The 20,821-nt window shown below is 33.6% G+C and overlaps 4 protein-coding genes across 6 annotated transcripts; 1 reads left to right on the plus strand and 3 right to left on the minus strand.

Moving 5' to 3' along the window:
• The first annotated feature begins 1,278 nt into the window (after positions 1 to 1,278).
• LOC130718147 (probable xyloglucan endotransglucosylase/hydrolase protein 10) lies at positions 1,279 to 3,260 on the plus strand. Its single transcript, XM_057568637.1, has 4 exons — positions 1,279 to 1,493; positions 1,583 to 1,683; positions 1,837 to 2,030; positions 2,646 to 3,260. The coding sequence occupies exons 1-4, from the start codon at positions 1,304 to 1,306 to the stop codon at positions 3,046 to 3,048; spliced, it is 888 nt and encodes a 295-aa protein (XP_057424620.1). The 5' UTR covers positions 1,279 to 1,303; the 3' UTR covers positions 3,049 to 3,260.
• A 1,400-nt stretch (positions 3,261 to 4,660) lies between these two features.
• LOC130720949 (agamous-like MADS-box protein AGL62) lies at positions 4,661 to 5,336 on the minus strand. Its single transcript, XM_057571658.1, has one exon. The coding sequence runs from the start codon at positions 5,258 to 5,260 to the stop codon at positions 4,733 to 4,735; it is 528 nt and encodes a 175-aa protein (XP_057427641.1). The 5' UTR covers positions 5,261 to 5,336; the 3' UTR covers positions 4,661 to 4,732.
• A 2,085-nt stretch (positions 5,337 to 7,421) lies between these two features.
• Positions 7,422 to 8,840, minus strand: LOC130720016 (agamous-like MADS-box protein AGL61). Its single transcript, XM_057570600.1, has one exon. The coding sequence runs from the start codon at positions 8,266 to 8,268 to the stop codon at positions 7,612 to 7,614; it is 657 nt and encodes a 218-aa protein (XP_057426583.1). The 5' UTR covers positions 8,269 to 8,840; the 3' UTR covers positions 7,422 to 7,611.
• A 1,167-nt stretch (positions 8,841 to 10,007) lies between these two features.
• On the minus strand, positions 10,008 to 16,007 carry LOC130718603 (inositol-tetrakisphosphate 1-kinase 4). Of its 3 annotated transcripts, none has more exons than XM_057569220.1 (10): positions 15,507 to 15,995; positions 13,965 to 14,046; positions 13,738 to 13,770; positions 12,712 to 12,832; positions 12,332 to 12,430; positions 11,844 to 11,963; positions 11,558 to 11,734; positions 11,144 to 11,199; positions 10,971 to 11,055; positions 10,008 to 10,600 (listed from the first exon to the last, which is right to left on the minus strand). In XM_057569220.1, exons 1-10 carry the CDS (start codon positions 15,677 to 15,679, stop codon positions 10,509 to 10,511), a joined length of 1,038 nt encoding a protein of 345 aa, XP_057425203.1. In that variant the 5' UTR covers positions 15,680 to 15,995; the 3' UTR covers positions 10,008 to 10,508. The 3 variants fall into 3 exon arrangements, 2 of the variants coding, with proteins under 2 accessions (XP_057425203.1, XP_057425205.1); XM_057569222.1 differs by lacking the exon at positions 15,507 to 15,995 and adding an exon at positions 13,449 to 13,516; XR_009012723.1 differs by lacking the exon at positions 10,008 to 10,600 and adding an exon at positions 11,292 to 11,344 and having other exon boundaries at positions 10,975 to 11,055; positions 15,507 to 16,007.
• Between the last annotated feature and the right edge of the window lie 4,814 nt (positions 16,008 to 20,821).

Below are 20,821 nucleotides of genomic sequence, written 5' to 3' on the forward strand. Positions count from 1 at the left end.
CTCACCACCAGGTTGTGTGACTCATCATTAATAATTATTCAGGACAAGAATCTAAATACACAAACCCTTAAATTGTGAAGATTCATAGCTTGCCCAAACAAAAGGTACAAAACAAATCAAATGATCAAAAGCAAATCAATTTGCTTAGACACGAGATCTCTGTGTTTGCACAAAAATTCCAGGAACTCTTTCCATAATCCCCACCCCAATCCCTTCCCCCTTTTCCAGCAAACCCTAACCCTCCTTCTGACCCTCCTTCTCCTTCTTCCAACAACCCCGCCGCGCTGAGCACCACCGCCAACCACCAATAAACCCCAAAATATCCCAAAAACCCAGCCCCGATCCGGTCTAGAGTTCCTCTTGATTGTGGGTCAGAAGTGATATAGAGAAATCAGGAAAGGAAGAACGCGGGAGCAGATCCGGTCTTCCAGCGCCTGGTTCTGGAAGCAGATGAGCGCGGCGGTGTCGCCGGCGTTGCGGAGGAAGAAGAGCGCCGCCACGGTCAGAACGAGGACCAGAAGAACGATGGGGCTTTTGATTTGGATTTGGAATTGAAGAACGATCTTGGACCTTCATTGAGAAAAATCGTTATGATTGTTGTTTTATGTGTGTGTGTGTGTGTGAGACTCTGTGTGCAGAAGAATGATCGGAGGTTCTTGCTTCATTTTTCGTGTTTTGAGAAAATGAGTTTTGTGGGTGGAGAAGAGAAGAGAAGAGAAGAGGCAAATCTGGTATATGATGCTGATAATGATGAAGAAGATGGAATAAATGAAGATAATATGATTTTGTTAACTAATTTTAATATTTAATTATTAGTTTCAGCTTTAAAAAATAATTAATAATCTAATTAAAAATTAAAAAAGAATAAAAATCCAAGTGGACTTATTAAATTACGTGGCAATGCCACATGGGCTTCCCGGAGCTCCGGCGTTGACCCAACTGGCCGGAAGGACCAAAACCAACTATTTTGCAAAAAATTGGGGACCAATCCCCACCTTTGCTCCGACGAGGGACTAAAGTCATATTTATGACAAAGGTTGGGGACCAAAAACTGGATTAAGCCGTCAACATTATTTATGTTGTATGTAAACTCATTAACAAACCTAAGTACTCTCAACTAAGAAGATTCTGACAGCTAAATAAAATTCCTTTACTTCCTTCTAAAGATATTCTTAATTTAACAAAACTTCCATTGTCCCTGTTCCCACAATGTGTCACGCTTCCAAGCAATCAATACCTATATATAGTATCTTCAATATCAATGCAACTCTCAGAGATATTCGTTCACAGGAATCAATTCAACATGAACAACTTCCACACAGCACTCATATTTTTCCTTGGTTTTGTTTCCTTCAATTTGTTTCAAGTTTCAGTTGCATCTGTTGTTTCAACAGGAGACTTCAATAAGGACTTCTTTGTGATATGGTCTCCTACACATGTAAACACATCTGCTGATGGACACACAAGAACCTTGAAGCTGGATCAAGAATCTGGTACTAAGTTTATATAGTTTAACCAGCAGCAATTATATCAAATTCAAACCCAAAAACTATTTATTAATCATGAGTTTGGATCATTGCAGGGGCTGGTTTTGCTTCTAATCAGAAGTTTTTGTTTGGGCAAATTGACATGCAAATCAAACTAGTACCAGGTCATTCTGCAGGCACAGTCCTGGCATATTATGTAAGCAACCTTTTACTCTTCAACTCTCTTTTTTTTTTAATCATAAAAGTACAGATACAATCATACAAATTAATTTGGTAATTTATTAGCATTGAGATCTTTTGTTATCGATGTCTCAATTTTTTGTCTCACGAATGAAATCTTATATTACAGTTGACCTCTGATCAACCAAATCGTGATGAGATTGACATTGAGTTTTTAGGCAACATCTCAGGGGAGCCATATATTCTTCAAACAAATATTTATGCAAATGGGTCTGACAATAGAGAGGAGAGGATTCATCTCTGGTTTGACCCAACAAAGGACTTCCATACTTATTCTATATTGTGGAATCTGCACCAGATTGTGTAAGTCTCTTGCAATCAATAACAATTGATTTTAAAGTCACAAACTCACAGTCAATTATAAGGACAAATGTTTATGAGTAGCTTCTCAATATCATAATCGGTTATGATTAAAGAGAAGTTGGTCCAAACTTGCTATTTATAGCCTAAGTGCAAATATGTTTGGATAACAGAAGCTACTAGTAGCTTTTGTTGGAGGAAAAGTGATTCTAGAAGATTTCAACATGAATTCTGTGTACTTGTTTAATTGGTAGAAGAAGCAGGGCAGCTTCAATAAATTAATTATACTTTTGGAAACAACTTAATCTAATTGATAAACTTATTTTATCTGTACTAACATCATGGGGAAGGTTCATGTGTTTAAATACAAAGTAAATTTAAAGTAAAAGTACTTTTTTCTCAATTGAGATTTCAGAGATCCTTTTACTTTTGTACAATAAATGGACATAAATGTGCATTTTGAGTTAGACAAACTGATGTCGAAACAAGATCATCTACTATATTTGTTGAATTTGAAAATGTAAATTAACTTTCTCAATCATTTTATTCATTTAAGTTGATTCATTACTATGTCTCCAAAAATGCTGGTTTGTTTAAAGTTAATTTTGCAACTTGTAGGATAATGGTGGACACGATTCCTGTAAGGTTGTACAGAAACCATGCGGACAAGGGAGCAGCATTTCCTAGATGGCAACCAATGAGTTTGAAAGTGACCCTGTGGAATGGTGATGAATGGGCAACAAGAGGTGGCCAAGATAAGATTAACTGGACAAAGGGTCCTTTCATAGCTTCATTCAGAGATTACAAGATTGATGCTTGTGTGTGGAAAAGGAACCCAAGGTTTTGCAGAGCAGCTAGCCCTGCCAATTGGTGGAACCAATACAAGTTCAGCTCACTTACTTCGACTCAGAGAAGGTGGTTCAAATGGGTCAGGAAATACCACATGATTTATGACTATTGCCAAGACAATGAGAGGTTCCAAAACAATCTTCCAAGGGAATGTTCTCTTCCCAAGTATTGACCAAACGGAAGTTTGATGTGAAAATGTTAAAAGTTAGCTTTGATTTGATAAGTATCAATAATTATTTAGCCCTTGGTGTAAAGCATTCAATCATGTGGATTTGCCTAGGTCATGAATCAGGAAATTTATACATCAAGGTATTGATAGAAATTTGGTTTTAAAGTGTCACCCCTATACATTATTAACAATAAAGACATTATTACGTTGTTTAATTTCGCTATTTCGGTAAATATCGCGATTATCAATAGCTATACTATTGTTAAATTTTCTTAAGTAAAAAACATAAATATCGACAATCAAACCGTCGGTAAACACGTGAGAAATTTATCAACAGCCTAGCCTTGACCATCATACTTTTCACATTACCGATAGCTTTGAATTAATGATAGTCTTAGTTGTCAGTAACCTTACCACATTTTCGTATTTTAGTTGTTAATTAGTAATTACTGACCCTGACCAAAGTTGTCGGTAATTTGTAAATACCATCAATTTTATTTGTTGGTAATTAAGGGTTAGAACCTCAACGAGGTCTAAGTTACCGAAGACTAATATCGTCGGTAATTTTAATTTAGTAATAATTTTAACATTCGGTAATTTAATGACATTTATATTAATAGATTTGTTTTTTAACTGGCAATGGTGGCTTATGGAAATATCGTTTTTTTTTGTTGGAAAATAGAAATATCATATTTTTTTGAAACTTCAAATATATAGCTTATTTGACTATTTGTAGTGTAAGATCCAACTTACAATTACACTTCCGTAAAATCCTACAATTTTCTCTATCTAAGATTCTAATGATCAATCAAAATAGTATAAATCATTTGAACAAATAGAAATTTGTAATATTGCAGAAACATTTTTTTGGTATCCTAACTAAAACTTCTACGTGCTTATATTGTTAAGCTTCTAGGTTTTCTAACTGTACCAAGTAAACCCTAAATACTCAGTTCCAAAATATCTAGAAAAATTACACCATTTTCACCTAGGAATAGACCATATCATATTTTTCCTTTTATACCATCATAATTGATTGAAAACTGAATGTGTAATCATATAGTGTTCTAACTTCCGAATATTCCGCGTTCAATAAAAACTTACCAATAACTGAGGGAGGGATTAAAATACAGTGCAATGGGTTTTTTCATGATAAGAGTTTGGTAAAATTACTTAGGTTGCAAAAAGGTGTGGCGGTTTATAATGCAGCGTTTCTAAAACTTATATATTTCATTTTTTTAATAGGTTTTTAATATAAAGTTCTATATTTTTTCTAAATCTCAAACCCTAGGTCGAGATTTCGAAATCTCAAACCCTAGGCCGAGAGTTCGACTCTTATGAGCGGCATTCTTAGGGAGATCTTTAGTATTCACGACGCTCTAATTGAAATTACGAGAACAATTTAACACAAATATAAATCGAGCAGAACAGAATTGATCTCAAGCACATCTCGATCAAAAAAATAATAATAATGGAAAAGAAAAACTAAGAAAGTAATATATTCGGGGAGGAACAATCACAGTTTCAAAAGCGATTAAGAACAACAAAAAAAGTTCATAGAAAAGATTATTAGCAACGATCATTACTAAAAACAACCTTAAACAAAATAGGAAATGTCTAATGCAGGAATAAAATGCATAGAAAGAACAGAAACAAATTGTGAAACTATCATCAAAAGCCAAATATTCTATAGCCTGGCAAACATCATCGGGAATTGATCTGCTCTTTCTGCAAGCTTTCCCCTTAAAGCATAAATAGACAACATGAATTGCTCAAGTTGATCAGCGCCCATCTCATCAATCGATTCATTCCACCATTCTCCCCTGTTCCAAACCTTAGCCAAAGTTTCAATCTCTGCTAGTTTCTTCTTCTGTGCCTCCAACACCTTAATCGCCTCGTCGTATTCTCGATTGTACTCTTCATATGTTCCTGATCTGCCTCTTGTCTTTGCAGGCTCAAATTCTGTAGATCCGTTGAGATAGCGTGAGACGATGGCTTCAGTGTTGGGGTGGCCAAAGGAGAACAATTTGTCAGCAGGGGAATACACAATTATGGCCATTTGAACATTGCATAAAATGCAGAGTTCACTTGCTTTTTTGAATAGGCCTGCGCGACGTTTCGAGAATGTGACTTGCTTATTCGCGTCCTTGACAAGCTTCTTGATCTCAATCTTCTTGCGGCCTGTGGATTTCTTCTTCTGCTGAAACACATCCATGATGAAATGAGAATGAGGAGTGTTATGTATGGTGTGAATATTGCACTTGATTAGGAATATTGCATTTGAAAACGGAAGGGGCTTATTTATAATGTGACGTCCTTGCACTTATCCTTCCATGAAATCCTACAATTTTGCCTCATCTAAGATTCTAAATCAAATTAGTATAAATAATTTATCCTACTTGTCTTGAAATTGCAAGAATAATTTAATACACAAAAAATCAGTATAAATCATTTGAGTAAAATAAAATACTGCCTAAATTGTTACATTCCTTTTCTCATGGTTATCGTAAATGAAGATAAATTTAAAATTAGGCTTGGGGTTTTATTTGGTAAGAATATTTTTGTTAATGGAAACAAGATTTGATTGCTTTTTTCCTCCTTCCAGTGGGGGATATCTTAAGATTCCCTTGTTCAATTTGTGATTTGTGAAGAAACTAACCAAATATAAGGCTTTGCAATGTATGAGACAATGAGATATAGGCTATGTTTGGCATGTTTAGCTGATAAGCTAACTGAAAACTGAAACGCTAGCTGAAAGCTTATAAGCTAGCTGATAGCTGAAAGTTGATAAGCTAGCTGATAGCTGATAGCTGAAAGCTGAAAAGCTACATGATTGAAACAAAAGTGTTTGGTAAAACTAGCTGTTAAACAAGCTGAAATTGTAAAAGGACATAAAAGGACATACTTATATAAATATTTTTATATTTAACATTACTTTATTTTCATATTAATACCTATATGATATTAATATTAAAATTATTATCACTTTAAATATTTTTATTAACTCAAGTTATTTATCATCTTAAAAATATAATATTGATTTTTACTTATTTTTATTAATATAATATAATATTTTTAATACTTACGGTGCGCAGCGGTGTGGCAGGAACTGCATAAGTAAGTGTGAGGGGAAAATATGTTTAGTATTTTTATAAATATATAAGGGTAATGGTGGAATTTTAATAAAATAATAAGGATACAAATGAGAATAAATTTAATAAGCTATAAGCTTTAAGCTATAAGCTACCTGAGATAGCTTATAGCTTAAAGCTTTAAGCTACTGAAATAAGCTCATTCACCAAACACTTTTGAAGAGCTTTTAAGCTAGTCAAATAAGTTTTAAGCTAGTCAAATAAGCTATAAGCTAGCTGAAATGGCATGCCAAACATAGCCATAGTTCAAGTTGTATGAACAGAAAGACGCTGAGAAGGATGGAAAATACTATTACGGATATATCACAAATATAAGAGAAATGTCTTACAATGGGATCACAAAAAATAATAAAAATAAATGCAGTTGTAATTAATTTTTATTTCATCAATTCAAAAAAAATTGTGACTAGGAAAAATATTATTTAAATTCTTTATTTTTTTTGGTTATTGGGAGGGACTGGGCCCAAAACACGAAACGCCATCGGGTAAACAACACCCGTGAAATCAAAAAACAAAAGCGGGCAAGAAAGACATCTAATTAACTAGGGGGGTTCATCGGATCGGTCTAATCCGATGAAACTGACAAACCAATTAAATTGGATTAGTGTTTTGGTATTTAGTTCAAAATTGATGCAAAAGATTGATTTCGTTTAGGGTTCAAAGAATAAAAATTGAAGAACTAAAGAACCGAATGGATGATATATACTTATTAAAAAGAATTAAGTAATAGGACAAGTTTAAATACTTATATTAAGTGAAATTGAAAACCCTATCCGTGTTCATTTTCTCTATCTCAGTCTCCCTCCCACATGACACAAATCAAAGTCTCCATTCATCGCAGTTCCACAGCCCACCACTATGCCTCCACTAACACATCATGAGTTATTGATTTGTAATTTTTCTACATTATTAAGTTATGAATCATATGTGATTGCAACCCTATATGTATACCTATTTATTGATATATATGCGACTATCCTCCATTCTCGCAAAAGGTTTTGACTCTTTGGAACAACATCATGTTAAAAATTGAATATAAATCATTTTTTAAGTACTTTGACTTGATTTTAGTACAGAACTTTATCCTAAACCTTTCATACCTGATAATTTCCTAGTCTCTCAATCCTTTTATACAAACAAACTTACTCACATGAAGAATTAAAGTGCAATTTTGAAAATAAATGATATAAAGATAACACATTTTACTTCAATAAGATGCCCTTTATTTTAATAATTTATGCTCAAAAACTACAATACAAATAGTTTCCAACTACAACATCAAAAAAAAAATCAAATTCTAAGCATTCCTAACCAGACCACATACATGAAACTAGTTAAGGCCATGTGCTTTAGGAAATTGAAAAAACACGAAACTAAAAAATGTATAGGGCATCATCATCATCGAGGGATGACCTCAGAAGAATCCAGGTGGTCCTCCATGATGAGGTGGTGGAGATGGGTGGTGGACAGGGACCATGACGTTGGAGGGACCACCAACATCATCAAAAAGATGATGAGGTTCTGAGTTGGTACCAACAATAGCACCGTAGCTAGTGACAAGCTTCTTGAGCTCATACAATATCGCCCTATATTTCTCAAGTTGAGGCTTATCCATCTCCTCAACCTGTCTAGCCCACCAGAGCTGGGCCTGGGCTTCCTTGAGCAGGCGGTTCAACTCCTTCCCATAATTCTTGCTAGCGTCAACATGGTTGTTGATATTCGAGAGCTGCGCGTTGAGCTCACACACGTTAGCGTTCCGTTGAACCTGGATGTACCACATGATTTCAGAGGTTGGGGGAGGGTCTTGAGATAGGTAGCGTTGGATGACATCCTCCACGCCGGGGTGACCGAAGGAGAAGACCTTCCCACTAGGCGAGAAGATGATGAGAACGAGCTCTACACCGCAAAGGGTGCACAACTCGCTAGCTTTCTTGAAGAGCCCGTTACGACACTTTGAGAATGTAACTTGACGACTGCTCTCTTTGATAATTTTTTTGATCTCTATTATTTTTCTTCCTCTACCTTTCATTCCAGAGGTTCCAGCAGTTGACATGATGAGTGGCAAGCACATTTTGGATTGGGGTGTGAAGGGGTCTTTTTATAGGCATTTCCTATGCACAACTTTCTGTTGCATAGAAATGTTTCTGGAGGGACAGTTGTCAATATTCCTCCTCTGAGTGGCTCATATGGAAGGAAAATTACTGTGAAGGATGAAACTCTAGGGACAATTGTTCACAATAAGTCTATCCTTACTCAGCAGTGTTAGGATAAAATTAAAATTAGGAAATAACTGTAAATGATAATTATCTTTTTACTTTCATAAAATAGTTATTAGCTGGAAGTCCTTTACAATGAGATAGAAAATATAGTGGGTGTGAATACATACAAATTAATTCATCAAGAAGGGCAATTTTATAAGATGAATAAAACTCTATGACTCATTTGGTGGTTGGGATAAGATAAGAGCATGATATGATAGAGAGTTGGATAAATACATGATATGATAGAGAGCATAATAGACTCTTACATATCCTATGTTTGAGATGATAATGATAGGATATGATATAAACAGTGAAAAGTATATCAAATTTTTATTTGGATAAAAAATACATAATATATTTAACCAATTTTTAATTACCTTATTTTAATTTTTTCCCAAATGGAGCCTATTTTAATTAAAAGTGAAAAACTATATATTTAACCAATTAGTTTTAACTAAGCAATGGAAAGTGATAAACATAAAAAATAATTAAATTTTAAAAATATTATTTTTTCAAAAGTACTTTATATTTAAATTATAAATTATTATATAAGTAGAGAAATAATTTTAAATAATAGCAATTAATAATATTAAATTACTCTATATTTACTACTAATAAACCAATATTTATAAATGAGTAGTCTATTTCACTTTTAGTGAATAATAATTATATTTAATTTTATAATAATATAAATAAAAAATAATTTTAACTAAGTAGTAGCAAGTGATAATGATAATTTAATTATTTTATATGAGTAATTTCAATAGTTTTACCATTAACAAATAGTAGTTCAATATTTTTATCATTTTTAGTTAAATTCATGAGTAACTAAATAATTTTAACTTAGCAATAACAACAACTAGTAGTTGATAAATAATAAAATTAGTCTATTAGTAAAATTCATATCTTTTTATTTATTAATTAATATTATTATAAATTATATAAATATAAATATTGAAATAATTTTTTTTGACAGCAAATATTAAAATAATTGAATTTAGGGTTAAGGTACTAAAAAAGAATTGAAAATTGTTATCCTACCCTGTCAGGATAATTTCATCACAGCTCAGGATAACTTTTACACATGATAAAATAAGGGACAAGACTGTATTACTCTTTCCTGCTGACGCAACAAAACATATCAAATCATGATATGATTACATTATTATCTTAACATGTATGCTTATCTTCTCTACCAATTAGACCTCCAGACATCAAATATCTTGTGTGTCACATAAATATTTTCTGTTAAATACAAAAACATAATAAAATATTCAGAGCTTTATTTTTTATAAAAATTAAAAATTAATTGAAATGGGAGAAAATCAATTTAATGAAGATTCAAATTTACTTAATATTAATTAATTAAATTTATTTAAGAATTAATTAAAAATAAAATAAAATACTAATATACTTTAACTGAGTAACTATTTTAAAAAGAAATTAACAATCTAGATTTTGATAGACTCAAAACTATATTTAATTCTTCATCCACATTTAGGAACAGTAATTTTGACGTGGTGATATAATAGTTCGGAATTTTCATGGATGAAATTGAAGTCTTTGTAGTTTTATTCGATGCCAACAATATTTGCACTAATTTGGATCAGCATATAACTCAAGACAATGGGAATTTTGCTTCACAATTGGGAGAGTATAGGGAGATACAGAGAGATTAGAAAACCATACTTCATCCATTTGGAATATTTTCGCGGCCTCATTGACATTCCATGCCAATTTGTAGCAGACAAAGTGTTAAAAGATATAATGTTCTTCAAATTTCAAGACCTTCTACTCAGTGAATCTATTATGATGAGTATTTGGTTTAACAAAATTTCATTTGTGTTTACTTTTTGTTGTCGTTAATAATTACAAAATATCATTTTATTTCTTGTTAGAAACATCAAAATGTTTTCACCATTTTCTTTGTAAGCATTTGATAACAAGAAATAAAATAAAAATAGTGATATTTTTGTAATTATTAATGAGAACCAAAAAGAAAACAGAAAATAATTTGTTAAACCAAACAAACAGTTTAGCTTCTCTAACTTTAGGCTGTAAGTTTCTTCTTACACTTGCTCTGCATTAGGCTAAGAAGAAAATCTGTAAATACATGCTCGTACTCTGGCATTTTTCCATACCCTGCAGTGAGCAAATAAAAACATTAACATGTCAAAATAACAAGGACAACTTTGATGTAAGTCAAAGTCAATTTTTTGCAAAATTGCATGGCTTGAGAATTGAGATCTCATCTTAAAATTGCAATGTTATTTTATACCAATTCAATATCTTCCTATAATACTATCAATGACTAATATAATCCTAGTTTCTTTTATGAATGGAGTTCAAATTCAATTATCTTCTTGGACCTAATTAAGCAACATGCAGTACATATTGGACAGAGAGGAAGATAAGAAGAAAGAGTATCAAGAACCAGTGCTCAACACAATTTAGGCACAAACTCAATCAGAAACCATGGGAATTGCTCAAATGCTAATAAGTTAATACTTGCCAGGAAAGTAGTTGATATCAATGACATAAAACACATCCCGGGTCCCATATTCCCGAATCATGTCTATGTTGAACAAGCGGAGACCCTACATGTTGCATTGGAATTTAGTTTTAGTACATCATCTAGAAATGAAAAATGACAGTAAAAGAAAGTAAACTAACTGATTATAATACCAATCTATGACGGAGCTCCCTTGCTAGCTTCTCCAACAAAGGTCTTGGTGGGTGTTCTGTAACCAAAGTGTCAGGGTAAGTTGAAATGAGCCACTACTTCCAGCCATTTACTATAGAGCAATTATTTGCATACCAACTCACACAATACCTAACTACATAAAGGCCTCTTGAAAGATAGAGGGGGGGAAGAGGTAGCATTTGCTGCACAGTGGGATTCACTCTGTAATGAGTCAATTTACGTGATTTAACGATCTCAAATCATTCATGAGTCCTAAAGCTTAAAAAGACAATCCATATCAAGTGGGACACGAAAGATTAAGAAACAAAAAGAGTGCATAACTAAGAATACATTTGACATTAGCAAACAACAAGAAAGGGGAATAGGATTGGTTTTTAAAAAAGATTTTGTCTCACCAGCAATGCTAGGATCTAGATCAGCATCATCTGCAGAAGCTGCTGCACATGAAACTCTTGGGAAACGGAATAAGCCTGCAACTTTTGATAGCTCACGTTTACTGATATTGGGAAGAGAGAAACGTCTCACAACCTTTATGGCTTCCCCAACAATATAAATCTTAAAGAGAAGACCACCTGCAATTTCAAATCCAAACCCCCAAAATAAATAAAGGAAAGAAAATGACATTTGATAAAATATAAATTCAACACATAATGATCATGGTGTATGGATCAGTACACAAACCATGATTGACAAATTCTTGTAGAACCAGGGGAGGTTCAACCTCTGAAAGAGAGAATTCATCATAAGCAAGAAATAGCTCATGTGACTTTGCACTGCCATCCACAACTAGTGGTTTTGCAACTGAAATTACCAAAAACAAGGGTGAATATTTTCAAGATACGCATCAGGACATACAATATGAGAGATGACAATATGTCTGAAACAATCCAATGAGAATAATCAGAACAAGGAACAACCATGAAAATGTATAAGTAAACTAACTAAAACAATCTTCGGCTAGTAGAACTAACATCAAAACAGAATATCCAACAGATGAAACAAGGTTCTTTTAAGCCCTTTAAAATATTTTGATCTATTTTCAATTAACACCCCGTCAATGCAGTGGTTGGCCAAAGACATGTCAATAGCATGTAGCCAAAATGGTTAAGTAAAACCAGATTCATCCTTCGAAATAACGACCTGGAAGAAAATTAAACAAAGATACGTACCTAATGGCAACTTCATCCCAGCTTTAGCGACTTCATAAGGGATAGTAGATGGGTCTTTCTCTTTTGGGATAACTAACTGACGCGGAACGCCGACCTTGCCTAGAAAACAACAGTAGTTGATACATAAATGCAAACACTGATGAGCATGTCAAAACCTAGTTTGCCATTCATGAAATACATGTTCTACTTGAAAAATAGAAAAGCCAAATTTTCTTCCATTCCAGAATAAAATAAAAAATAGTTGAGTAGGTAGCTCAATCAAGAGCAGGATGTATGCGGATACTTTTGATTGTAGATCCATGTACAATCCTGAAACCACGAATGGAGAGTTTTAATTTTTATTGTCCTAATAAACTGTAGCAAACAAGTTACCAACTTGCCATGGTAGTCAGATAAGTTAAGATCCACCACATCTTGCAGCATGGATTGGCGGTTGTGTAAATGTTGAATTGCATCTGGAGGATCAAGGACGAATACATCTGGATGTTTTTGCCTATAATCCTTCAAAAAAGAAAAAGGAGAAAAAAAAAGGTTTAATTAGAATAAGCTCAATCAAATACAAATTTTACAAACAATTCCGAAGGGGATGAAACAATCACCAATTGGCAACTACATATTTTCAGTCAGCTATGAACATTTAGCAGAAAAGATACAGATGAGACCAATATTGTAATTTATCATCTAATTAAACTGTCGAGCAAACTTTTTAGGAGACAGAAGAAACAAAAGACAAAACTAAGTTAGATATTTAACGAAGTTAAACAGATTTCTCGTGTACTAAATGTATCATTAAAGCATTACTCAGAAGCTTTCTGACCCCTTCTATGCCGATATTGTTGTGGATATTTATTGCGGTTAAAAAATTACCAGAAATGGTTGCATTTGGTGTGTAGGATTATTAGCTTCTAACCTATATGCCTTCCAGCCTTGTACTTCTAAGAGATTTGATCTCCATGCCATATTACTGTAATAGTTACTATCAACAGTTACAAGAAAGGGCATTTTCAACTAAGAAACAGTGAACCAAAAGACAGAAACTGTAATCCAGTCTTTGGCCAACAAACACCACTAATGCCTGACCATACTATTCAGATTAATCACAAAAGTAAATCCTCACTTGTTTGAATACTTGGGGGACTGATTTCAACTATCTGATCATGATTCATGATGAGGAGAGCAAGAACTCTGCAAGTTATGTCAGACAATAATAAGTTTTTAAGAATCCAGATGGTTGTCCACCCAATCATTGTGATTTCGTACTTAATTCCCACACTAACGAAATACTAACAACTTCATGCTATGTCATGAATGTGAGTCATAGAGAGAGAAAAAGAGATCAAATCATTAAAACAACTCAAGGTTCCAAGTACATTGTGAAAGTGGGTAAAAGTGTAGAGTTAACAAACCTCAATAATCTCACGCCACTCCTCTCCTGGCAACTGGAAAGAAAAAAGAGCTACTCAGATTATAATCTAGATAAGACAGAAGCAGTTCTTAAAATGCTAATTGCATGTCGCTGAGCCAAAAGTTCAGCAAAACCATAAATGAAAACTCACAACATTGGGCAGCCACATGTGAAGAATTTCAAACATCAATGATGATAAATTCTGGAAGAAATGTCACACTCACAAACCTTATGCAAGACAATGTCAAATGGACCTTGTTCTGCCAGCGGCTGGTTTAGATCAATGGCGACAAAGTATATCCCCTTGTTCCTGCATTAAAAAAATTTTAAGCATCATTAGTGAGAATGCCAAGAGAGTTGCAAAGGATATATTTTTCTTTTTAAAGACATCCTTGATCCTTGCCAGCCAAATTGTATTTCATAGTAGTAATATATACAGAAAATTTATTGCTTCTCACAAAATGGGCTTTTGGAATTCGTGCCAAGCATTGTGTGCGTGTACCCAAACAGAGGCTAAGTGCATTGTTTATTTTAAAGTTTGATAGCCTCCCAACTTATGTGTCAGCAAAAGCAACAAATATTTCCTCTGGAAAAAGTTGCTGCATAACTTGAAACCTCTGTTTAGGCTACAACTCTTGTCACACTATACTCCTGATAAATTCCACATAAAGTAATGAGAGCTTGTAAAGTGGTCATATGGCGTTTTAACATTTAAGTAACTCTTAATTTGTAAGATACTCTTACACCCTTCAATAATTTTCTCAGATTATTTTATGACATCGATAAACGTCAACTAATGCCGTATATGCTTTAGAAACATATGAAAATAAGAACCATCTGATTATATTCTTGGCGTTCAAAGGTAATGAATGATTATAATTCAACAGTTGAGTCAAAAGCACATTCAATCTAAAATTATGAATGGTAAAAGAGTGCTCAAATCTTACATCTACAATTCTAAAGTCTTACACCTATTTCAGTTAATCCTCCCTCATGACACCCAATGGGAAACTAACCATTCCAACTGTTGAATTGAAAGTTTTTAAAGAGTATATCATGGCTATATGTCAATTGGTAGACAAGTTATATTTCCTATGAGTACCCAGTTGACAGCAATCTTCTACATAAAAAGTCTATAAAAATACTTGTGGACAATAAAATAAATTTTATGTTCCATAGAAGCAAACAAGGTAAATTAATTTAAATTGAAAATAGAGAACAATCCACAAGATAATAAGATTTGACCTAGTGATCTTAATGTGGATATATCCAAAGGTAGAGCATAAATGGTGGAATATTCTTAGTCAAAATAGAGTAAAGAAAAGACTAAGAAGATTACCAATAACCAAATCAGTTTGGTGATTTAACAAAAATAGTTGCCCTGGTTCTAGTCATGAAAGTGATAGCCATTAGGCATGCTTCAAAAATTCTTCACCACTACTACATACTAACAGTGTGTTTGGTTGTGTGTTAAATTTTCAAAAAACATGTTTTGGTAAAAGTTATTATGACTTTGTAGCATTGGTCAAAACTGAAGTTTTGAGAATACACAGCTGAAAAACCAAACATGCACTAAACAGACAAAGACACTACGTGTTGTGGCCATGAACCCCACCACTGCAAAAAGCCACTTTAACACAAAAGAAGCAAAATGCAAAACAAACAAAATGATCAAAACAACAAAAGAGAAATGGAAAAAAAAAAACAAAAACAAAAACAAAAAGTTGTTCACATTTGTGAAATTGAAACAAAATGAAAGGTGATGATTACCGTGCAAGGGCAATGAAGTTAGGTTGCAGAAAGCTTTTTTTCTTCTTCGCCGTCAAGGCGTAGCCAACCACCACTTTCTGCCCGGAAAACGACGTCGTTTCCGCCTGAGATTTCTCCTCCTCCTCCTCTTCCTCCGGCTCTTCTCCGCTTGAGATTTCTCCGTTAAGCCTCATCCTGACACCAAAGATCAAATCTTTTTCCCCTTTTTGTTTCGATTTTCCTTCTGGGTCTTCCTCAATCTTGGAATCAATATGGAAATGAGAATTTGAAAATCACGCAGGAAGAAACAGAGGATGAAAACGTTGTAGAGAATGAGATTCTGAGAGGTTGATTTTTTGGAGTGTTTAATGTATGAATGAATGAAAAACAGAGAGAAATGTGTGTTAATGTTTTGGTTTGTGGGAAGAGGAATATTCAGTTTGCAGAGTGGAGGAGATTGGGTTTGTGTGTATTTATAATGAAACAAAGTGAATGAATGAATGAAAATCAAACTATTTAATAAGGGACTATTCTAAAGTGATGAAGTGGGATTAGATCCTCTTAATATTATTATCACACATGAGAATAAGAATGTGAAATGGAACATTTGTTTATATCTCTTCACAAATATTTAATACACTCACTCATTTATTTAGGTCGTGTTTGGTTTTTAGTTTGAAAGTTTGTTTATGCTTATAGTATTGGAATTTGAAGTCACATATTTGAATCCTCCAAACGTGAAAAAAGCTTTAGACTTCAGTTGAGTTAAAGCACATTCAAAATGAAAACCAAACAGACACTTAATACAAATTCTCTCATATATAGAGATTTTGTGTCTATCCTTATCTTCATATGTATTAAATACGTGACACTCTTTAAATACTTATAAAAAGAGATTGAACGCAATGTTTCACTTAACATTCACATTTGAGAGATCCAAATCCTATACAAATAGAAGACAGAGATAAAACTTCACTTTGATATTTGATATGAAAAAATATACGAGAACTTTCACATAAGATGATTTTGATATGATTTTCACTTTCAATGTTAGAATAAGTCAAAAGAAATTAATTATTATAATTATCCAATTACACATGTATAGTAAATTATAATATTCTTTAAATTTCAATCATTAGTTTTTTAACAAGATTAAGAACTTACTTTAATCATCTTGTGAGATAAATCCAATATAATACACTAGCGTGATGATGCCACCAAGTAAACGTGATTGAAACCCCACACTGCTCTTAACTTTTTTTTTTCTAATGAAAATGGTAGAACGGAGAGAAAGCGTCTCCAGACTACCGGGCAGGGCGCCAGTGGCATGCTGGGGAGGCCAGTAGAGGCCCGCTCCTTTGGAATTTTACTGACCTCAGGGGGATTCGGAAGTGAGAACTAAACCCGGAACCTGAAGTCAGTTGTGTCAATCCATGTTGGCAATGCTCTTATCTTTCCTTTCTCAATTTTACCTTTGAATTAATTAAATTCGTTGGCCTACCCAATGTTAGTCAAAATTATTACTTTATAGATACCTGCTCTTTGGGGGTTGGTATGCTATACACGGTACGGGCAAGAACAAAGTAATTTACTCATCTTTATCTTTATCACTTTACTGTGATTTTTTTGTCATTTTAGGCAAAACAATTATAGGCATTCCCTTTCATTTGTTTTACCTTTCCATATAATCCAAAATAACTATAGTTGGCAACCAACTTAATGTTCACGGGGTTCAAACGACATTTACTTCTCTAGTTTAAGTTCATTAATTAGTTATCATATGCCAAGAATGGTGAGGAATATTTGCAGAGGAGTCAGAGAATATGCTTGGAGTTAATTAGACCAACTAAATGCGTGATTTGGGGGCCTAACTCTGCACTATTATCCATCATAAATTCATTGACATTCATAGGAGAGTCAAAATTGAGTGAGATATTGAAATTTAACCATGTTTGTATTTAGGTTCGAGGAAACAAAAAGCATATTCGCTTCAATTATATAAGATATGCTTACGACAGATCTTGGTAACCAATATTGGGTATTTAAGATTTTGCAATCTTCCTGATGTTGTGTTTTTAACTTGAAATTTGAAAAATGCTAGTAACAATTTTTTTTTTACATCACTATCACTAGTAACATTTGTTTTAAGGCTTAAATGGTCCAAATGCCTCTAAAATTACAAATGGAATTAGTTCCAGGACCTAGAAAAAAATTTCATCAAATTGGGTCCTTAAATTTTTTTTTTAATTCAATTAAGGTCAAATGTTGTCACAACTCAATTATGTCCTAGTCACCATTTCCACGTGGCTTTTTTTATTTTTTCAATTAGAAAAATTAATTAAAATTAAAATTTTAATTCCAAGTCAATTATATAAGCATAAAAAAAACTTAAAAAACTTAATAAAATCCTAATCTAAATAAAATTCATAATCTAAACATTAACCTAAACTAAACAAAATTAAATCCCTAATCTAATAATATCAAATACATAATCTAATTTCCCTCCAGAAGAAGAAAAATGATGAACGATCCCAGAAAGCAGGAGAACAATCCCAGAAGAAAGATCCACTAAAAACCTCAGATACCCACTCCAAAGTTGAACAGTAGCAAACTCTCATATCAGAAACATGGGTTGCTGCTTCCGAAGAGCTCGCAGGTTGAACACAAAATTAGGGATTTGGATTTGGATCTTGAAGGAGAGGAAGGAGAAGATGTGGTAGCCTTCAACAAAGCCACCACCGAACACATAAACCCAGCCCACCCTCAGCAAACCAAACATTAGAAGAAAGAGATGAAGTGGGTATGGAAAAAATTCATTCAGCTTCAGCTTCTTCTTCAAAAACCCCCTTATCCACACCACCCCCTTACCCAAAACCCCCTGTCGCCATAGCCATGGCGTTGAGATGCTCTACATGCTCTTTTTCATCATTTTTTATGTTGAATGGATGGTGTGATAGTTCAGTGTAAGCATGGTGAGATTTAGGGGAAAGATTTTGACTAAAATTTGGTTGGACTTGGACCACTAATTGGATGAATTGGGGATATTAAAAACAATTTTTCAATTTGTGTAGATGAATTGAGGGAGATGATGAATTGGGGGGAGACAGAAGTCACAGAATGGAGAGCTCGATATATTACAGTAGGAAAAGCATTCATTTTTATGTGTTATGAATGATGAATGATTATATTAGGGATTAGGATTGATTAGATTAGGTTTTTATTTAAATTAGTGATTTTATTTTTTATGTTAAATAAATGAGTTGGAATTAAAAAATAAAGTTTTATAATTTTTCAATTATTAAAAAAATAGAAATGGCACGTGGAATTGCTGACTAGCATAAAATTGAATGCTGACAACATTTGACCTTAATTGAATTAAAAAAAATTCTAGGGACCTAATTTGATGCAAATTTTTTTTAGGTCCTGAAACTGATTCCCTTTATAATCTCAGTGGCCATTTGACCCTTTAAGCCTTGTTTTAAAGAAAGAATGTTGAAAAAAGAGTGTTTTAAAGTAAGTGTTGCTAACACTTGTTTTCAACTCAGCCTAACACCTAGATTAAGCTAAGAGACCTCTTAAGTCTTACCCAATCACATTAATCAATTATGGAAAGAATCTTTTCAAACATGCTATAAGTTGAATTAGAAGCAGCAACAGCCAACATGAACCATATTCTTCACATGTTCCTAATTTATACTTTTTTTCAGTTGACTTATGCGATTATGCCTGAGATTCCATGATCCACTTTGTCTATGATGTTCTGTCTGTTTGCACCATGCTCTTAGATTTCATGACTTTAAAATAATATTATAGCATACAGTTGCAGGTCATGTGACCTTAGTGCAGAGCAGTATATGATTATGAAAGTTGGCCTTTGGAGGAGCTTGAATGAGAATCCCTCATGACCTTACACGAGTCCAAGTAGCTGCTGCACTCAATAAAACTGTTCAGAACCTGATCTCTGCATGGAATCTTGTCGTTTATGTCAACCTTAGATGCCATGAATCATATCTGAGGATCGTATATCTGATGCATTAGTAGGTCTCAGGCAAATTCAAAGATCGATGGATCGTTTTGCTTAAAAGAACGAACAAAAAAAAAATTGTAAGATATATATAGATATAAATTGCATGTATATATCAGTATTGTCATAATTGACTTTAATTTTGAAGGAAAGGAGTCATAATTGCTTTTGATACAAATGGGTTGAATTTTTTTTTTGGTACAATGCAGTAAAAGAAGAAAAAAACAAAACTAAGGTCTTAAAGTTGAGACACCCATGACATCAGTCAACAAATATAGTGATTTATTTTGGATACATTCATGGAATAGTTATTTATGTATAATAATATTGTGAAACTTGTCAAATCTTAAAATTGATTGTGTTTAACGCATAAGCTATTATTTCAAACTTTTATGTATAATAGATTTTTAGGTTTGAAATTAGTTTGAGCACTCTCGAACATCTATATTGTCAATAAAATGTGATTTTAGTAAGAATTGATCGTCTTTTCGTCGGAAATCGGATTCGAGACTGATTCCTGAGTCATAGACATCTGCAAAGGCATCAAGCCAGTCTGTCCTTTCCGCTAATTGCTTCACGAGCTGTAAACCACGGTTTAAAGTAAAGAAAGGGGTACCACTTTCATAAGCCACTGTCAACCAGCTAACCCTTGTTCTATTGGTTTGGCGGTTGCTACCAAGACGATTTCTTTATGCCCATCAAAGGACCTCGAGATGCTAATCCACGAAAAACGATACGAGAAATTCGAAAAACCGGGATTTTAGTATTAGGCGGCATCCCCGCTTAGTTTTCAGTAGGTGGACCATTCTGGAGGTTCCCAAATGAGAAATTAAATATGCAAAGCTTTTTTATGTAGGTTCTTATCGAGGTGATTTTTAGTTTTATGTTTTGAATTTTTTAAAAAGTCGTTGTCAATTTTATAAATTCACAACATTGAGCGATAGCAACTACACAATGGTAAAGGAGTTAGACAATAATGGTGGTGAATGTGAGTGTTATCTAGTGGGCAGTGCTGCCGTGTTGGTTGGTGGTGGAGGCAATAACAGTGAAGACTGAAGGGTGAAGATGGCGTGGAGAAGGTAGCGGTGATGGCGACGACCACTCTTACAATGCGCTCTTGCGCTCTTGCAAAAAGCCCCTCCCTTACCCTTAACAATAAATGCCATATTGAGACTAGGTATTTTTTAATCAATAATAAAAAACAAATAGTTTAAACACAATTTGCCTATATGAGAAACTGGTCGTTTGCGACGGACCTTTGAAAGGGAAACATGTCGTCGCTAAGTTCGTCACAAATTTACCAACAACGAAG

This window comes from Lotus japonicus, chromosome 5, assembly GCF_012489685.1.
Source record: "Lotus japonicus ecotype B-129 chromosome 5, LjGifu_v1.2".
NCBI lineage: Eukaryota > Viridiplantae > Streptophyta > Magnoliopsida > Fabales > Fabaceae > Lotus > Lotus japonicus.